Source organism: Artemia franciscana, chromosome 14, assembly GCF_032884065.1.
Source record: "Artemia franciscana chromosome 14, ASM3288406v1, whole genome shotgun sequence".
Classification (NCBI taxonomy): domain Eukaryota; kingdom Metazoa; phylum Arthropoda; class Branchiopoda; order Anostraca; family Artemiidae; genus Artemia; species Artemia franciscana.
The window spans coordinates 28,498,700-28,515,453 of NC_088876.1; the positions used below are offsets into that span (position 1 = coordinate 28,498,700).

The 16,754-nt window shown below is 33.7% G+C and overlaps 1 protein-coding gene across 6 annotated transcripts in view; it reads right to left on the minus strand.

Annotated features, from left to right (window-relative positions):
* LOC136035538 (S phase cyclin A-associated protein in the endoplasmic reticulum-like) overlaps positions 1-16,754 on the minus strand; it is a 598,516-nt gene that overhangs the window by 143,674 nt on the left and 438,088 nt on the right. For all 6 annotated transcript variants that reach the window (XM_065717385.1, XM_065717386.1, XM_065717383.1 and 3 more), the window contains 4 exons: positions 16,172-16,256; positions 13,388-13,611; positions 11,614-11,826; positions 2,904-3,020 (listed from right to left, as the gene is read on the minus strand). In XM_065717385.1, the coding sequence (XP_065573457.1) occupies positions 2,904-3,020; positions 11,614-11,826; positions 13,388-13,611; positions 16,172-16,256 (639 nt within the window). The remainder of the gene's footprint in view (positions 1-2,903; positions 3,021-11,613; positions 11,827-13,387; positions 13,612-16,171; positions 16,257-16,754) is intronic.

Consider the following 16,754-nt stretch of genomic DNA (forward strand, 5'->3'; position numbering starts at 1 on the left):
AAAAAAAATTGACTTCTCTAAAATCTCCTAGGAATTTAACGTTGGCAAATAACCGAACGTTCACACGAAACAAAAACTAATAGTTTTTTTTAAGCTGAATCCCAATTTTCCTTCGTGAAAATATGGAGAAACCCTGAAAAATTTTGGGAATATTTGAAGCATTTATTTGAAGCATTGTAGATTGTCAAGGGTAGATGGAGAAACGGAGTATTTTTCCATTTAAAAAGCGTATTTTGATGTTGTTTCAGAAGAACTAAGTTGGAATCATTATCTTAAAGCTGGTCCTAAAGGGTGAGTAATTATCATAAAGGGAACATCTTACATGGGAGGATTTATCCATGGAGGGGCTTTTTGACGGGAGGGAATTTTTCATGGAGGGCCGATCAGATTTACCAGCATTATTTGAAAAACGATCAGGTTCATCCAAAGGTATTTCTTACTATATTACACTTTGAGCACCTTCATAAATCAGAGATGAGACACTAAAATAGACACAAAAAAGAATTCTAAATATATATAAAATTTATGTTCAAGGTTTAAAGATGTAATTCAATACATTAACATGTGCCCAATAATATTCAATATTGTTCACCTACTTTATTTTCTGAATCATCCAAAGTGTTTTAAGGAACTTCTGAGGTAAATGAATCATAAATAAATAAATAATAAAACAAAAATAAAGATTAAAGCAGCTAAGAAGTTTCAGGCTCGAAAACTTTACTTTGCATGGTTTCCAAATGTTCTGAAGATTGAAAGCAGTGACGTAACTTCGTCAAAATCCTAGGAGGGGGGGGGGGGGTAAGTTGGAGCTACCCAAAATTAAGGGAAATGCACGCAAAACTGAAATACGAGCCATATAGTTCTGTGTCTGTTACCCGTTTCTGCGGATGCTTGAATTATGCAAGCTTATTTTAGTGTTAGACTTGTTACTGTAAAAGACCAAGTGATAGACCGCTGGAAAGAATACTTTCATATAACCTTGTCTCACTTTTACCATGTAATTTTGCCTGTGTTATCTATATTTATAAAAATAAGTTGTCTGTCTGTCTGTCTGTCTGTCCATCTGTCAAGTGACATATTGTCATCATGTCGTCATGAAGTTAGTTGTCGTCATGTTTGTTATGACGATGACGTCATTAAAAGTATTTAAGAAAATCGTTCAAGGACAAATTTTTAATTGTAAGAAGATCGTGAATGACAGAAGAACCTACAATGGCAACAGCCGAGGAAGCTGCTCAAAGAGTCTATGCCAAAAAACTTGCGGCTGATACAGAAAGTAAGAAAAGAAAGCGTGCCGAGGAATCACAAGAACAGCAAGGAAACAGGCTTGTGGCTGATAGAGAAAGTAAGAAAAGAAAGCGTGCCGAGGAATCACAAGAACAGTAAGAAAACAGGCTTGCGGCTAAAGAACGCAAAACCGCGCAGTTAGATGACAATCCACCTGGACAGCGAGAGTCAAAACATATCAAAACTGAAAATGATAGCGATGATGATTGGGTTTGGGATTTTGACTTGGATAAGGTCATCAATGCTGAATTATTTCATCATATACCAATCCAAAAACGAATGTATTCAAGCCGATGTAGCTGAGTTGGTAAGGCGTTATGTTCCAGTTTCTAGGTTCAAGAGGTTCCAGGTTCGAACCTTGGCTTAAAAAAAGGTAAAAACTACAAAAAAAACTAAAAACTAATAAAAGAAAACTAAAAAAACTAAAAAAAAGGTAAAAAACTAAAAAAAACTAAAAACTAAAAATAAAAAAAAATAAAAAAGCTAAAAAAAAAAGGTAAAAACCAAAAAAAAAACTAAAAAGGAAAAAGGAAAAAAACTAAAAATTTACTTCATCATATACCAATTTAAAAACGAATGTATATACAGACCGGGACAACGGGACACAAATGACGACGGGGACACCAGGACACAGGGAATATATATAAAAATAAGTTGTTTGTCTGTCTGTCGAGTGACGTCGTGTTTGTCCGCATAACGTCTGAATTATTTCATCATATCAATTCAAAAACGAATGTATTCAAGCCGATGTAGCTGATTTGGTAAGGTGTTATGTTCCAGGTTCTAGGTTCAAGAGGTTCCAGGTTCGAACCTTGACTTAAAAAAAAGTAAAATCTACAAAAAAAAAACTAATAAAAAAACTAAAAAAGCTAAAAAACTAAAAAAAATAAAAAAAGGTGAAAAACTAAAAAAACTAAAAACTGAAAAGAAAAAAAAACTAAAAAAGGAAAATACTGGAAAATAAAGGAGAAAAAGAAAACAAAAAAATATAAATAAAAATAAAAAAAAACTAAAAAAAGGTAAATACTACAAAAAAAACTAAAAAGAAAAAAAACTAAAAAAGCTAAAAAAAATTGTAAAAACCAAAAAAAAACTAAAAAGAAAAAAGGAAAAAAACTAAAAATCTATTTCAATATTTACCAATTCAAAAACGAATGTATATACAGACCGGGACACAAATGACGACCGGGACACAGGGAATATAATTGACGACCGGGACACTCAAGGAGAAATTACAGACTGGGACACCGGGACACAAATGACGACCGGGACACGGGGAATATAAATGACGACCGGGACACAGAGACAACCCCTAGTTGGTGGGGGCGAAGCGCCCCTACCAACTAGGTGTTGGGGTGGCGCGTATGATCTTTTTTATTCGAAATTAAGGCTTTTAACTAATTTTCTCATACTCTTGATCTACGTAGGCCGTTTTTTAGGGCAGAAAATCCCAGGATACCAATTTTCCCCCCAAAAAAATATAGAGCTGTTTTCAATAAATAATTATAAGTAAATACATTGACAATTATTGCTCGTTTAAACATGTAATATGCTCCAAGAGTTTACAGAATAGAAAATAAAATAAATAAAATAAGAAGTGAAGGGTGGGATATTACTTTTCTTTCTGCTTCAAGAGCTTTCTTCCTTTCTTCAACAGCTGCGTCCTTAGCTGCTTTCTCTTCATTCTTTCTTTGCCTCTCTTCTTGTAGAACATGGAGACGTTCCTCATCATTCTAGATTAAATACATAAATGGCATCAATCATATAGTACTATTTTTATCGTTTTTTAAAGAATTTATTTCAGTTTTGAAGGGTCACTCAGTAATCATAAGTCGTTTTATTTCTGAATGTAAACAGCAACATTTAAAATTTTAACGAATAAAAATAGGCTAGGACATACCAAACATATAGAGACCGCTCGTCTCCCGAAGATAGCACTTGAAGGTCACGTGCACAGCTCAATGCAAAGTCTAATTTCTCGTCGCTTAACATACCGTTGCTCTCTGCCTAGCAGATAGTTAATATATTAGTTCAAACATGATTTATCTCAATAGACTGACGAAAGAAGAGACCCCAAATTAACCTTCGAAGACGGGTGGGATTTAAGTCCAGTATGGTAAGTCATGTCAATATTTGTAAAAGTATATATAGATTTAGAAAAAAACGCAAAAAAGATTTATTGTAGCGAGGGGGGGTTGCAGCCCGACTGATATTTAGGGTAATTTCAATTCGTTTTGAGATGTAAGTTCACCCATAATTTAAATGTAGGCAAAATTGCTTCTGTTCTTTTTTTTGTAAGAAACAATTTGCCTGTGTAACAAACGGCCTAAGAATGACACCCAAGGCCACGTAAGAGTGTGCCCTTGGTCACTGGCATATTTTCCTAAGGATTTATGATACCTCAAAAAAGGGTTGATTTCGTAAATGTTATTTCTTTATGGCAGTTTTAACCAAAATTATACCTAGTAAAGTGGCGTCAATTAGGGGGGAGGGGGAGTCCTCTAAATTTTAAAGAATACCCCTTCTTGGTATTTTCATTTATAAAACAGAAGAAAACAGCGAAAAACCCAACGCGCCCTCTAATATTTTTGTGAATTAAAATCAATGGCTTTGTAGCACACAAAGTGAAAAATGGTAATTAATTCTGGCCCAATCTCCTTGAATACGGCTTGAAAAATTGAAAACAAATCGCATGAATAAATAATTCCTCTATTTACTCCCCTCAATGGTTCAATACAATTGTTTCTGGACAAACATTTTCTCCGAAGGGAAAGATGAGAGACTTGAAATACTAAAAGTGAATTTTTCAAAAAAAAAAAAAAAAAACAGTCTTGTTCCATCAAACTACAAAAGATGTTTATACCAAAAGAAAATAACCAACAAATAAAGAAAAAATAGCTAAGACAGCAACAACTAGCCTAGCCGAATGAGGGACATAAAAGAGGGAAACATAATGACCTAACAAGCTCATTATTTGATGCCAATTGAGACCCCTCTCCCAATGAAAAGCGCCTAAACAACAGTTCGAAAAGGAATAAATCCTTATATTAGACAGTGAATAAAAAATCTACATAGTGTATATTTCGATCACATATGCAGTGATCGTCATCGGCAGAAATACTCTGATGGTGGTATTTCTGCATCATGACAATCACATTACATATGATCGAAATATCCAAGATATTTTTGATTGTTTTTTTTCCACTGTCTAATAAAAGGGTTTATCCCTATTCAAAGTGTTATTTATCGTCATTGAAAGGCAGTGTGGTCTTTGAAATTACCTAATAAGAGCGCGTAGATATGTCTAACTGGTTAAACGTTGGCGAACGAACATCAGTATACTGCTTAATAGCGTCAACATAACGAGGCATTAGGCATCAGGCATCAGAGTGCACAAGTTGAAGTTTACCCAAACCATAAATAGTGTGACAATGCACAATATAAAACCCAAAATCGTTTGAGCAGTAACCATAAAAAAGGAAATTCCTGACCTCAATGGGGTAATTACAAAATAGGTAGAATTGGTTCCATTGCAACTGAACCACCGGGTAACTGATTATCAAGCAACTAAACCCCTGTAACTGAACCCTTGTGCAGCTGAACCCCATTTAACTAAACCCCGGTGTAAGTGAACCCACGTGCAACTGAACGACTGTGCAGCTGAACCCCATTTAACTGAACCCCGGTGTAAGTGAACCCACGTGCAACTGAACGACTGTGCAGCTGAACCCCATTTAACTGAACCCCGGTGTAAGTGAACCCACGTGCAACTGAACGACTGTGCAATTGAACAACGGTGCAACTCAACCACCGTGTAACTGAGCCACCATGCAACTGAGCCCTCGCATAACTGAACCCTCATGCAACTAAACCAAAGTACTTTGCTTTTCAGTATTCTATCGATATTAGGCAATACCATTGGGTAAAACACAAGCTAGAATCTCTAGATGTTCAACCTTGTAGGAAGTGTTTGTATTTTAAGCTCACGATATAAATGACTGTCTAGATGGCTTATAAAAAAGCTCTGTTTTGTTGTCACGAAAACAAAGAAAACAAGTAAAGCGCTGACAACGATCTTTAAGCTTTATACCTTGACTAATACAAGAGACATCTAGTCCTTCTTTAATTTAATTGAAAATAAATCTATCGTTTCTGTGGTTTTTCAAATCACAAAAGTAACGACTCCGATTGTTGCACGTGTCTTAGAAAAGGAACAAAATAAACATTTCTTTGTAAAAAGTAGGCAAAGAGGTTTCTTTTACTGATATGTGTAATGACTATTATGAAACAATTAGTGGTAGTGAACTATAAGTAAAGAGCAATTCAGTCCGATTGTAACCCAAAGTCTAAAAAGAAGGAAGTATTATAACAATTTATACATCAAAAGAATTTACTTTTTATGTTAATTCCAAATATATGAAGTTCATAAGCTTAATGTGATCGGTCAAAAGATTGATCGGGAATTTTTGGTACTTATGTATTATATAACACGCACTCGAGAAATGAAGTTACGTGAATGCTAATGAAATAAAACAAAATATGACGAAAATTAAGTTCGGTGAATGCTAATGAAATAAAACAAAATGTGACGAAAATATAATACTTTAGTAACAAAATTATGAAACTACAACAAAGAATTAGGCTACCCAGAGCGCATTATATAAAATACGTAACCTAAACCAGCCTAACCAAAATAACGACTAAATATTTATTTGAAATATAGCTGTAAGGAAGTTTTTCACCAAGTCAAAGCTAATTTTGTCTGCTATAGAAAGCGTGAAAACCGGGTATTGTCTCATATTCGCGATACAAGTTCTCGAGTGTGTATTATATTATACACAAGTACCGAATTTTTTTATAAAAAACCGCAAAACACCTCCAAAAAGTCAACTTGATAGAATTTCTGGTTTTTCCATTTAGCCTAATCTTTTACTCCGAGTTCGATTAATTAGTTTATAGACTATTTTGCAGTTCGTTGATTCCATCCCTGAGTTAAATATATTTTTGGAAACTAGTTTGGCAGGGTTGATAAGGGTTATTTAGTTTGTATGGTCCTGCGCAGTGGGGGCGGAACAAGGCCACCATAGATGCACAGGCTAATTTTTAGTCAGCTTAAGAAATAAAGCTACGCTTATTATTTTCACGATTGAAGGTTTGAACTTTGATAAAATATTTCACTACACACCAAAAAACTTCTTGGGTGGTATAGATATCAGCGGTGGTATAGAAAACCAAAATTTGAATTTTTAAATAGCTGCCTTCAATACTTAGAAGATGTTTTCAAATATGAAAACAATCTAAGATAGGTCTGTGAAAAAAAAAGTGAAAAGTAATTGCTAACTATTTATGCAATCAATCGCTAACCACCTAGCTAATTATGGAAACTAATAATTAGTTCTAAGTTCTTTTAATCCCAATCTTATAAGGATACTTAGGCAGTAGTAAAACATAAATTAAGATAAAAAACTTACCTTCTTTTAATGCAAAAAAAGAAATTTCGACTGTTTTCCAAAAAAATCCAAGTTGAAATTAACCGATAAAGATTTCTTAGTGACAGCTCAATGTTCAATGAAATTCAAAGTGCTTTAGTTTAAAACGAGGTTACGAAAAGAACTTGATTTGGTTTTCTCCGTATAAATACTTCTCAATTTAAAATGTTCATTGAATTGGCACTGTCTATAACTGATTAACAGGTAGTTTTTACAATTTGGGGGATTTCAGGGAAATTTCGACATCAGATATTTATATTTTTAATTTTTAACACTTCTGCAGGCAAATTATGCGAATCCGTAAAACTTCAAAAACGAAAGGGTTAGCTTTTGTCTTATTTATTTTAACGAAGATAGAAAAACAATTCTTCAAATGTTCTTTAATCAATGCAAAACTATCATTCAGCTTTTTAATTTGGTCCTTAAGAAACAGGACTCATTCAATTAGGGCCTTCGGGATTTTCGGTTATCCAAAGCATTCCCCCTTTCACATACCAGTCATGCCCCCCACCTTGAAAAAATTTAGATATGGCCGTATTAGAAAAATTCAGAAATAAATATGTTCATTATGATTGCAAAAACAACTTTTGTTTCACTAGTTGAAAATCCATGGCTAATTTAATTATTAGATTTAATTGAAGTACTTAAAGTTTCAATTTATCGTATATATTTCTCTTTTTTTTATCCCTTTTTACAAAAACGAACAAAAAACAAACACAAATTAAACAAAAAAAACAATTTTTTCTTATCAAAAGTAAAGAGCGAAAATATGTCTTCAGCAGAGTAAAAAAATATTTGACATTATAATCAATAATAAACTAAAAGTCAAAAGAAACAACATAATAAAAATGAAACCAATAATGGACTTATAAGTTACAAAAAATAAAACTAATATTCAAATCAAACTCAAAATGAACAGAAATTACTAAATAATTGAACGAGGACGTTTTCTGTCTTGCACCCCAATGATAATTATTTTTTTTTTTAACTATTATAAGTATAAGAGATAAAAGAGTAAACAAAAACGGATACCAGACTTAATAAAAAGAAAATAAAACCAATAATGGACTTAGAATGTATAAAAAATAAAATTGATATTCTAATCAAACTCAAAATGAACAGAAATTACTAGATATATGAAGAGGGAAATTTTCCGCCTTACATTCCAATCATAGCGCTATCGTTACACATGCTTTATTGAAAGCAATATATATTTAAGCGATTTAAAAAAATAAAATAAAAATGGACTTTTCTTCAAATAGAAACTCAATACCATATCCAGAGTAGAGTAATTACCTGGCTGCAGCTCATTCTCCCCCCCCCCTCCCCCCCCAACCAACCGAAGATTAAATTCTACTCGTAAGAAGATACAGAAATGAAAATAAACTAATGTTGATGCATTTTATTAAGATTTTTGTAAGCCCCCTTGAACAAAACATCCAAAACAATGCATCTGGAATGACGGGTGGTACCGTGTTTCAGCCACCCCTCCATCTCCTCAAACAAAGGTTTGATTTTATTCATAAAATAAAATGATGCATATAATTAAATTTTGATATGTTCTGTAAAAAAACATTTTAAACACCCATCAAAAAATGATAATCCTAGATATAGCCATACAGAAACTAAACTGTTCGCAATACCTATTGTTTTCAATGAAATACAGTTTAGGTTTTTTTAAACGAAAGAGAAGCGAAAAACAACACAATTTTTTTGGTAATAATTGATTCGTCCTGGGACGTCATTTTTTCCTTGCTGCGTTGTGGTTAATATTATAACAAATTAAAACTAAATTCATTTTATATTTAATTTTTAATTAAAAATATAATAATTAAAAACTGAAATTCCAATAGCAATCAAGACCACATCAAAGGAAATATTCAAGTTAAAAGAAACAGTTTTATGTCAATATTTTTCTTTTAGTTTTATTTCTTTTGAAGATATAGAGCAATGGTGCCTAAATCACCTTTAGAAAATGAATAGTTAAATTTTTTTGAAGAAATACTATTTTATTCTTAGCAGTGAAGTTTGCAATAACCAATCTAATCGGCTTTTTATGCATTTTAAAGAAGTATGTTAGGAATGAAGAAATAATTAATGGGAGAATGGAAAAAATGGAAAAATGAATGGAAGAATGGAAAAAATAGAAAAATATAATTCCATTAAATAATTAATGAAAGAATCAAGAAATATTAATGGAAGTTTAGTGCACATCAGTCTGATGGAACTAGATTGATATTAGAAAATGTAATCGAAACAAATTCGAGAGCTTTCTCTACTCTGCTTATTATTCAATGTTATAATAATAAAAGACAAATTACTTAAAATATATGTTGCCTTCAGTAAAGCGCGTACAACAATCGCGCTATGGAAAAATTACCCACTTCATATATCTAGTCATTTCTCTTCGTTTTGAGTTTCACTAGACTATATATTTTATTTTGGTTACATTCTAAGTTCATTATGTTTTTGTTTTTTTTAAGTCTAATACCCGTTTCATTGAACTGTTTTATCTCTTCTACTGTTTTAACTCTTGTAATAACTGTTTGAAAAAAATTATAATTGGGGTACAAGACCGACAACTCCCTCGTTCAAGTATTTAGTAATTTCTGTTTGTTTTGACTTTGAGTTGAATAGTAGTTTTATTTTTTGTAACTTATAAGTTCATTATTGGTTTCATTTTTATTGTGTGATGGGCATCACACAACTCTGCTGCTTACAAGGACACACGGAGTAGCAATTGCAACTACCAGTAGCACGTACCAACAAGTACCTAGTTTACAGTAGCAGTTGCAACTACCAGTAGCACGTACCAACCAGTACCAACTACCAGTACCTAGTTTACAGTAGCAGTTGCAACTACCAGTTTCAATTGTCATTATTCCGAATCCTGAGTGGAGTGTCCTGTCCAGAACTCCAGATTTAGAACTCTGTCAAAGGTAACTCTATTAATTCTATTTTGAGGCTATTCTATTTTGAGGCTAGGTAATTCTAATTTCAAACGAAAAGTGAGTCAGATTTAGCCTGAAGCGGGCCACGTTTTACTAATCATCTGATGACACTAGGGACAAATTTTCTTTTCTAAATGAATGAGCAGAACTGTTTAGAGTTGACCTTGACACAAATACTTTGGAGGTCTGAATAGCAGTAACTGACATGGGGGTTGAAAGAGCTGCCTATATTTTTTTGGAGTCTGCCACTTTTACCTATGCTTGTTCTTGATTAACTACAGCTATTCACTTGATTCTTGCTCACGGTGCTTCACCATTGAATCTGCTGCTTTTCCTACTGCAAATGGCCTAACTCCATGACATTTTTTTCGTACATTTTACGTCCCAAATGTAATAAAAAAAACTAGTTACAAACATATATTTTTCTCGGCACCACTTAAAATCTGCCCTGGAACTCTTAGACAGGCTGTTCTTTTTGCAAGGATAAAACAACGATACATTCGGACTAGGAATTTTATACAATGTCCATATACAGCTACGAAGCTGTCCCGAGAGATCCCCATCTAAAGGTAAGTAGCCTCTCCTCAACAACAATACGAATAAGGTTTATAAATACGGTTATTTTATTTTTAACACTTAATGCCACCGTGGGAACAATGATAGAGGGGCCATACTATAAATGTCTGGACAACCCGCCGCAGGCATTAGACTTGTTGGTAGTCACTTATGAATACTGAGATGCTAAAAGCTCTAAAATTTACAGTTTCAAACATGAAATAAACTACTAAATAAAAAATGCAAAATCCTGGTCAATTTTGTACACTCTCAGGCAAAGAACAAAAACAATCATTAGTTATACCCACAAAATAATCTTAAGAAAGAAAAACACAACTCCGGTATGTCCAACTCCGTTATGTAATAAACCTGTTCAATTTAATGCTTCCAACATTCGTTTCAAACCAGAAAGCAAAAAGCTTCTCATTATTTTCGGTGACTCAATAGCATGACAATGCTGATATAGCTTCCATATAGTTATACGCCCCCCTACCCCCTCCCACCAAGCTAATATACCACAGTCCTTGACGACCGAGGATAGTCCTATATCCCAACGGAAAATTTTCATCGAAACTTTTAGAAGTCAATCAAGTATCAGAAGCATATAAGAAGCACTGAGACAAAACTTCAATTTTAATAAGGTAAAAATAAAGGTAAAAAAACATAATAAAGTAATAATAAAGGTAAAAATAAGGTAAACAAAAAATAAGGTAAAAAGCAACAAAAAACGAAAATATGAAACAAATAATACAATTTATATCCACCGCAGGAAAATATACAAGTTACCTTTCTATTAAGCAGTCTTCAAAACTGATTACCGTTTAGAAGAGTTGGAATGGCAAATTTAACGGCTAGTTTAGTTATTTTCACATTGATGGCAGTACAAAAAGTTTAGTTAAGTTGGATGAAGTTTTGGTTAAGTAAGATCAATTTAAATCAGACACACCATAAAGGTATTAATAAAAAGATTGTCAAACCTGTTTTACTAGCTTCAACAAATCTACTTGAATAAAAACTTTTCTGATTTCAATCCCATTTTTCTTGAGTTTATTAAGCGTGTAAACATTATACTCAGGCTCTGTCCAACCGCACCATTTATTTACAAGTTTATTTCAACAGAAATCCACTGGGTTTGCGTTTAACTGAATTTAATTCGAGGTATGATCAGGACTGGTTCGATAACTTTTATTTCTAATTTGGTTTTACTTTAATATGGTGAATAAAATGAAAAACCTATGAGAAATAGAATCACTATATGTTTTCTAGAATCACTACATATTTAGTTGAATCACTATGGTGATTCTTAAAGTAGGATAACTATTATTTTTTACCTGACAAGAGGTAATGAAATCAATCCGTTTGTTCTGTGCTTCTAACTCGTTGATAAAAGCAAGCTCTCTTAGTTTTTGTTCCTCGTCATGCGCTTTTCTCACAATGTCTGCTAGATGGTGCTGTCGCTTTTCGTCGGCACGCTTCATTTTCCTCTCTAGAAGATTGCGCTTCTGCTCAGCTAGCTTATCTTTTGCGTCCCGTACCTCGTCAATCTAAAGAAAGAAGGCAATGAAACAAGTTTGTACAAAGATGGCCTGCGTTCTAATCACTGATCGAATATTCTTACAAGACATTGGGACTTATTTATAATAGCATGTATACAAGAAATAAAGCTATATGAATTAAAATGTTTTCATCAAGGTTTTGATAGGCTTGTATGTACATTTAAATTGTATTTGAAAATACGATTTTTAAAAACATACTACAATTTTTAAATACTTTCGAAGCAGACACCAAAATACCTGGGAGCACTGGTCCATCCCCAAGAGAAAATCTATCCCTTAAATTCACGCCACTTCAACTCGAAAATGGTCCACCAACCAAAAAAAAAACAAAAAAACAAAGAGGGCAAGCACACATACCTACCAAGCTATCATGAAACTTCAAGCATCATTTACGCAGTGGTATGCAAATTCCTCAAGCTTGCCACCAACAGTTAAGGACCATCCACGGTAGGTTCAGTTTTAAATAGTTCTCAGCTATATATAGTTCTGGAAAAATTTTTTCATAGTCTTGGCCTTGTCAACAAATAATTAGTCTTGCAAGATTCTTTACATTATTAATAAAAAATTTAGTCTAATTTGCATCGTGACAACTTCGAGATGGTATTCACAAAATCACCAATTTTATATGTGATTTAATGCTCCTCCAAGATTATGTTTTTCACATAGGGATTTTATAATCGAAGGACGAATATTACCGAAGATTGTGCTTTTTGGTCATTCATCTTGGGAAAGACGAAAAAAGGGTCATCCCCGAATGGACTGGGAAGAGACCATAAGAAAGGATTCAGAGGATTTTATAACATCGTGGGGGGAGGGGGAGGGGACAAACATTTAACTTCTGAATATATTGGCGAAGTTGAGGAACATTTACACTATTGCTTTACTGAGAATACTAGGTGCTGAGGTGAGTTTTTAATAGTAGCAGCAGCATTAGCTTTTTCAGATCTAAGCTTTTTACAGCTCAATGGAAGTTTTGGCACATTTCTGCTCCTTCTGCGCACTTTTAGGCTCCAGTGTCAGTATTATTACAGAAAAACCGCTGGACACACAATTTGTGCGGCAAAACACCGAGCACGCGCAGAGTCGTGACACGTACGATGAATTTATTTCGGAGGACATGGGACCGAATTCTACAAATCCAAAAAAAAGACAAATTATATATAAAAAAGACAAAAAATATAGTAATAGCCTCTTAGGACAAAATGTAGGAAGGAAACATCAGGAGTTAAAAAAAATCTAGAAGTACAAAATCAAAAAATGTAAGGCCTCGGGAATAAGTAAATGAAAGGAAAAATGTGAGGCCTTCTCTTATTTCACTGGCTGTTATTTGTTGACCTTGCTTCTATTCATTATCCTACCTTTCCTGGGTTTGCCATGCTTATCCAGTGTGGTCTCAGGAATTATTTAACCACCCAGGATGTACATATCAGCTTGCTAAGCCCCGTCCCTATTTTCTAGTTTTCCTCGTCCCAAAGATATGCCATAAAAAGGCGTATAAGATCATTCCTAGCCTATGATCTGTATCTAATATTCTCATCTATAATCTAACCTTTTTTTGTAGCTCCTTCCTTTTGGAGACCCTCTCCTCAAACAACTGTTTTCTAAGTCTTGATGCTCTGGCTTGTCTTTCTTCGATTTGCTTGAAAGCTTTGTCAGGTGATTCAACACGTCTTCTTGATGGAGAAGAAAGTTTCTCGTGAACTTCTAAAGGAGCCCTTGCAAGAAGACCCCCTACACGTTCGGAAAACTCTACTTCGTCACTCCAACTCATTCCTGTAAAAAAAAATGGGCTTTTACTATTAAGTAGTTCAATATGGTTGAACTTCTAAATGCATTTACTTATTAGAAAATAACGTGAAAACTATGCTGATCTTCCAATTTCTGAATTCCCGTTTTTCAATAATTTCACTGCTTTTGCGTTTTCGATAATTACTTAAACAATTGTACCTCTTTTGATTCACCGTAATTTGTGGGTTATTTACGGAATGGTACTAAATTCTTAAACAGTAATATTGAAAAATCACTTTCAAATAGTAATTTTCAAAAAGATGGTAGGGCCCTTTAGTAGGACAGTGGAGCAATGGGTCTGTTTGAAAACAAACGGATCAAGTTTCAATTCGACCTTCAGCAAGGTCAGGCAACAGGCTTGAAACATTATGAAAAAACAACTTGGCAACTGAAACGCACATTCAACGTCCAATGCGCCATAAATGGCTCTGTAGGATCTTAATGGCTGCAGTGCTTTGATGGCTGCACTGCAGTAAGAAATTAAAATAAATTCACATCATATTCCACAAACAGTGCTTGATTTTCATTTTCTGTAAGACAATAATAAACTTGAAAATTTGTCCTGTATCCCAAATCAAAGTTACTATTCTGGCAAAAATAGCAGTTGGAGTCCCTAGCCTATAGAAAACAAAACGTCCAAAATACAAAAAAAAAGCGTTTTTTATTCTTTTAATGCCCTCATAAAGATTTTTAGCTTTTATAAATCCTTCAAGAGCTTGATAGGCTCATCGCTCTCTCTCAGCGTTTTAAAAGGATATGTATGTATATAATAAGCTGGCATTTTACAGAAAAGGGAGTGTGTTCTTTACAGATATTTTGAATTTGTATCGAATCGACCCTCAATCCTTTAGTAGGACAGTGGATTTTCTGTTTGAAAACAAAGGGCTCGAGGTTCAATTCGACCTTCAGCAAGGGCGGGCAACAGGCTTGAAACATATTTGTCAAACAGTTCGTGGTAACGAACTGCAGTAAGGAGCGACCCGGCTCAATAGTAACCAAAACTCTAAAAAATGGAATTTTGATACCAATAGCTACATCATAAGAATCGCATTTTAATGCTGATTTTAAATATATAAGTACGAAAAAAGAACTACTGTTAAAGGTAACGTTTGAAATGGCGTTTATAGCTTTCTTTTATTGTTAATCCACTCAGCTCCTTCTGGGAAGTTTTCTCTCCTTAAGCCACCATTTGCCAAAGGGGAAAGAAATACACATGTACCTTACAGAAATAAGATAATTACCAATTAAAATTCGTTTACTGTGTAAAACAATTAAGAAATTCTATACAATACGAGGGGCTATATTTTAACGATAGCAAACATCAACAACAAGGAGAACAATAGGGAATTATTCTCGCAAGACAGTGGAATTCTATATTTGAATGAATATCTCGACCCTATCTCCAATGGTCGTCCTCAGCAAAACATAAATAAATAAAAGAAAAAAGACTTAAAATAATATACGACTAATAGCACTAAAATGAAATTTGTAGTGTTACAGTCCCAGCATCCTTACTTCAGCGAAGTTCAACCAGGACTGATAAATAGAGTGAGGTGAAATTAGGCAATTCATTAAAGTGAAAGAAAAATAATTAAAAACACGCTTTCACTGCTAAACTTGCATTTTTGGCAGCTAGCCTCAAATGTCTTTTCGTTACTGGTTCTGCTTTAGTGTCTACTGGTTTTTTAATATATTTTGTAAAATCACTTTTAATTAAATTTTTGTATTGAGCATTTAGTGAATATTCCCCAAACCCCTATTTAAGGAAATATTATTATTTATTTTGAGTCTGATTTCAATTGCTTTTCAAATAGCTTGTTGCACGCCTAGGTGATTGCTATTAAGGGCAGATTCTTCAAGAAAGAATTTGTGGCTGGGGTTATCAAAAACATGGCTACTTAAAGCAGAATCAAAAGAAACATTAGCATTACTAGAATTTAAAGCTTTGGTGATATCACCTTTATTCTGTTGTAGGCGTTTTTTCTAAATTCTGGTAATTCTGGTTGGTTCTACCTACATAGTATTTTCCGTAGTAACATGGTATTTGATAAATCCTTCTTTGGCGAGTAACGGGGGTTTTACCTTTACCAAAGTTTAGGAAATTGATTTTGAAATTATTAGTAAATACTATTTTGTGTGCAAACTTTTTTAAGATTTTTTTTTTAATGATTTTTGGGATGCATGGGAGGTAGACTACATTTGAGGGCCTATCAGGATTCTCACATGGTAAAATACCATTAATTTTACATTTTTTTCTTTTCAGTCTACGGCTAATTGTATTATTAATGAGTGAAATGGAATACCCGTTTCCAAAAACTATGTACCAGATAGTTTAGTTCTGCTGTGGTGTGGAAACCTTCTCGTTGCTGATGTTTATGATGGAAAGGCAGAGTTGTATTCGTCACTATTTACGTTTAACGATAGCCCCTCACTAGCAACATATTCAGGGACAAGCTTCTGTGGAGTAAATTTATTTGCAAGCATTAGTTAATACTAAATAATTTGAATTTTGTATGTTAATTTTACTACAAGAAAAGCATAATACCTTCGATGAAAGGTTGGGGTGGAGGTGTTGCCGTTCTTTCACCACAGGATCCCACGTCGGAATTAAACAGCTCGTCTGTGTCGGTCTGAAATTAACCAAAAAGTAGAGTAAAACCATGTACACCCACATATGTATTAATATCATCTAGGGTAGCAAAAAATCAACCATTTTGTGGAAATTTTATACCTCTTGTTTCTTTTTACAAGAAGAAAAGTAAAGTCCAGCATTAGAAATACAGCCTCTGATTCATCGGTTTTGACTAACAGCTGAATTGTTCAGTCTAGGAAACCTTAGATGAATAATGATTTTTTGCTAGAGTTTCCTTTTACCATGCAAGGCTTTTACCATCGAGGCAAGCATGAGCTGTCAAGTTCGAATTTCTTGCCAGAAATTTTTTGTAGATATCACAGAACGAACAATTCTTATATCTAAGGACGAAGAATTCTAACATCTAAGAAATATATCTAACAATGAAGAATCCTTAACAGTAGTTACATAGTCAATTTTTTAGTTAACCAAGAATCCATTCGTAAAAAAAAAACGTTAAAAGTAAACTAAGAATAAAAAAAATGGCAAAATCTAC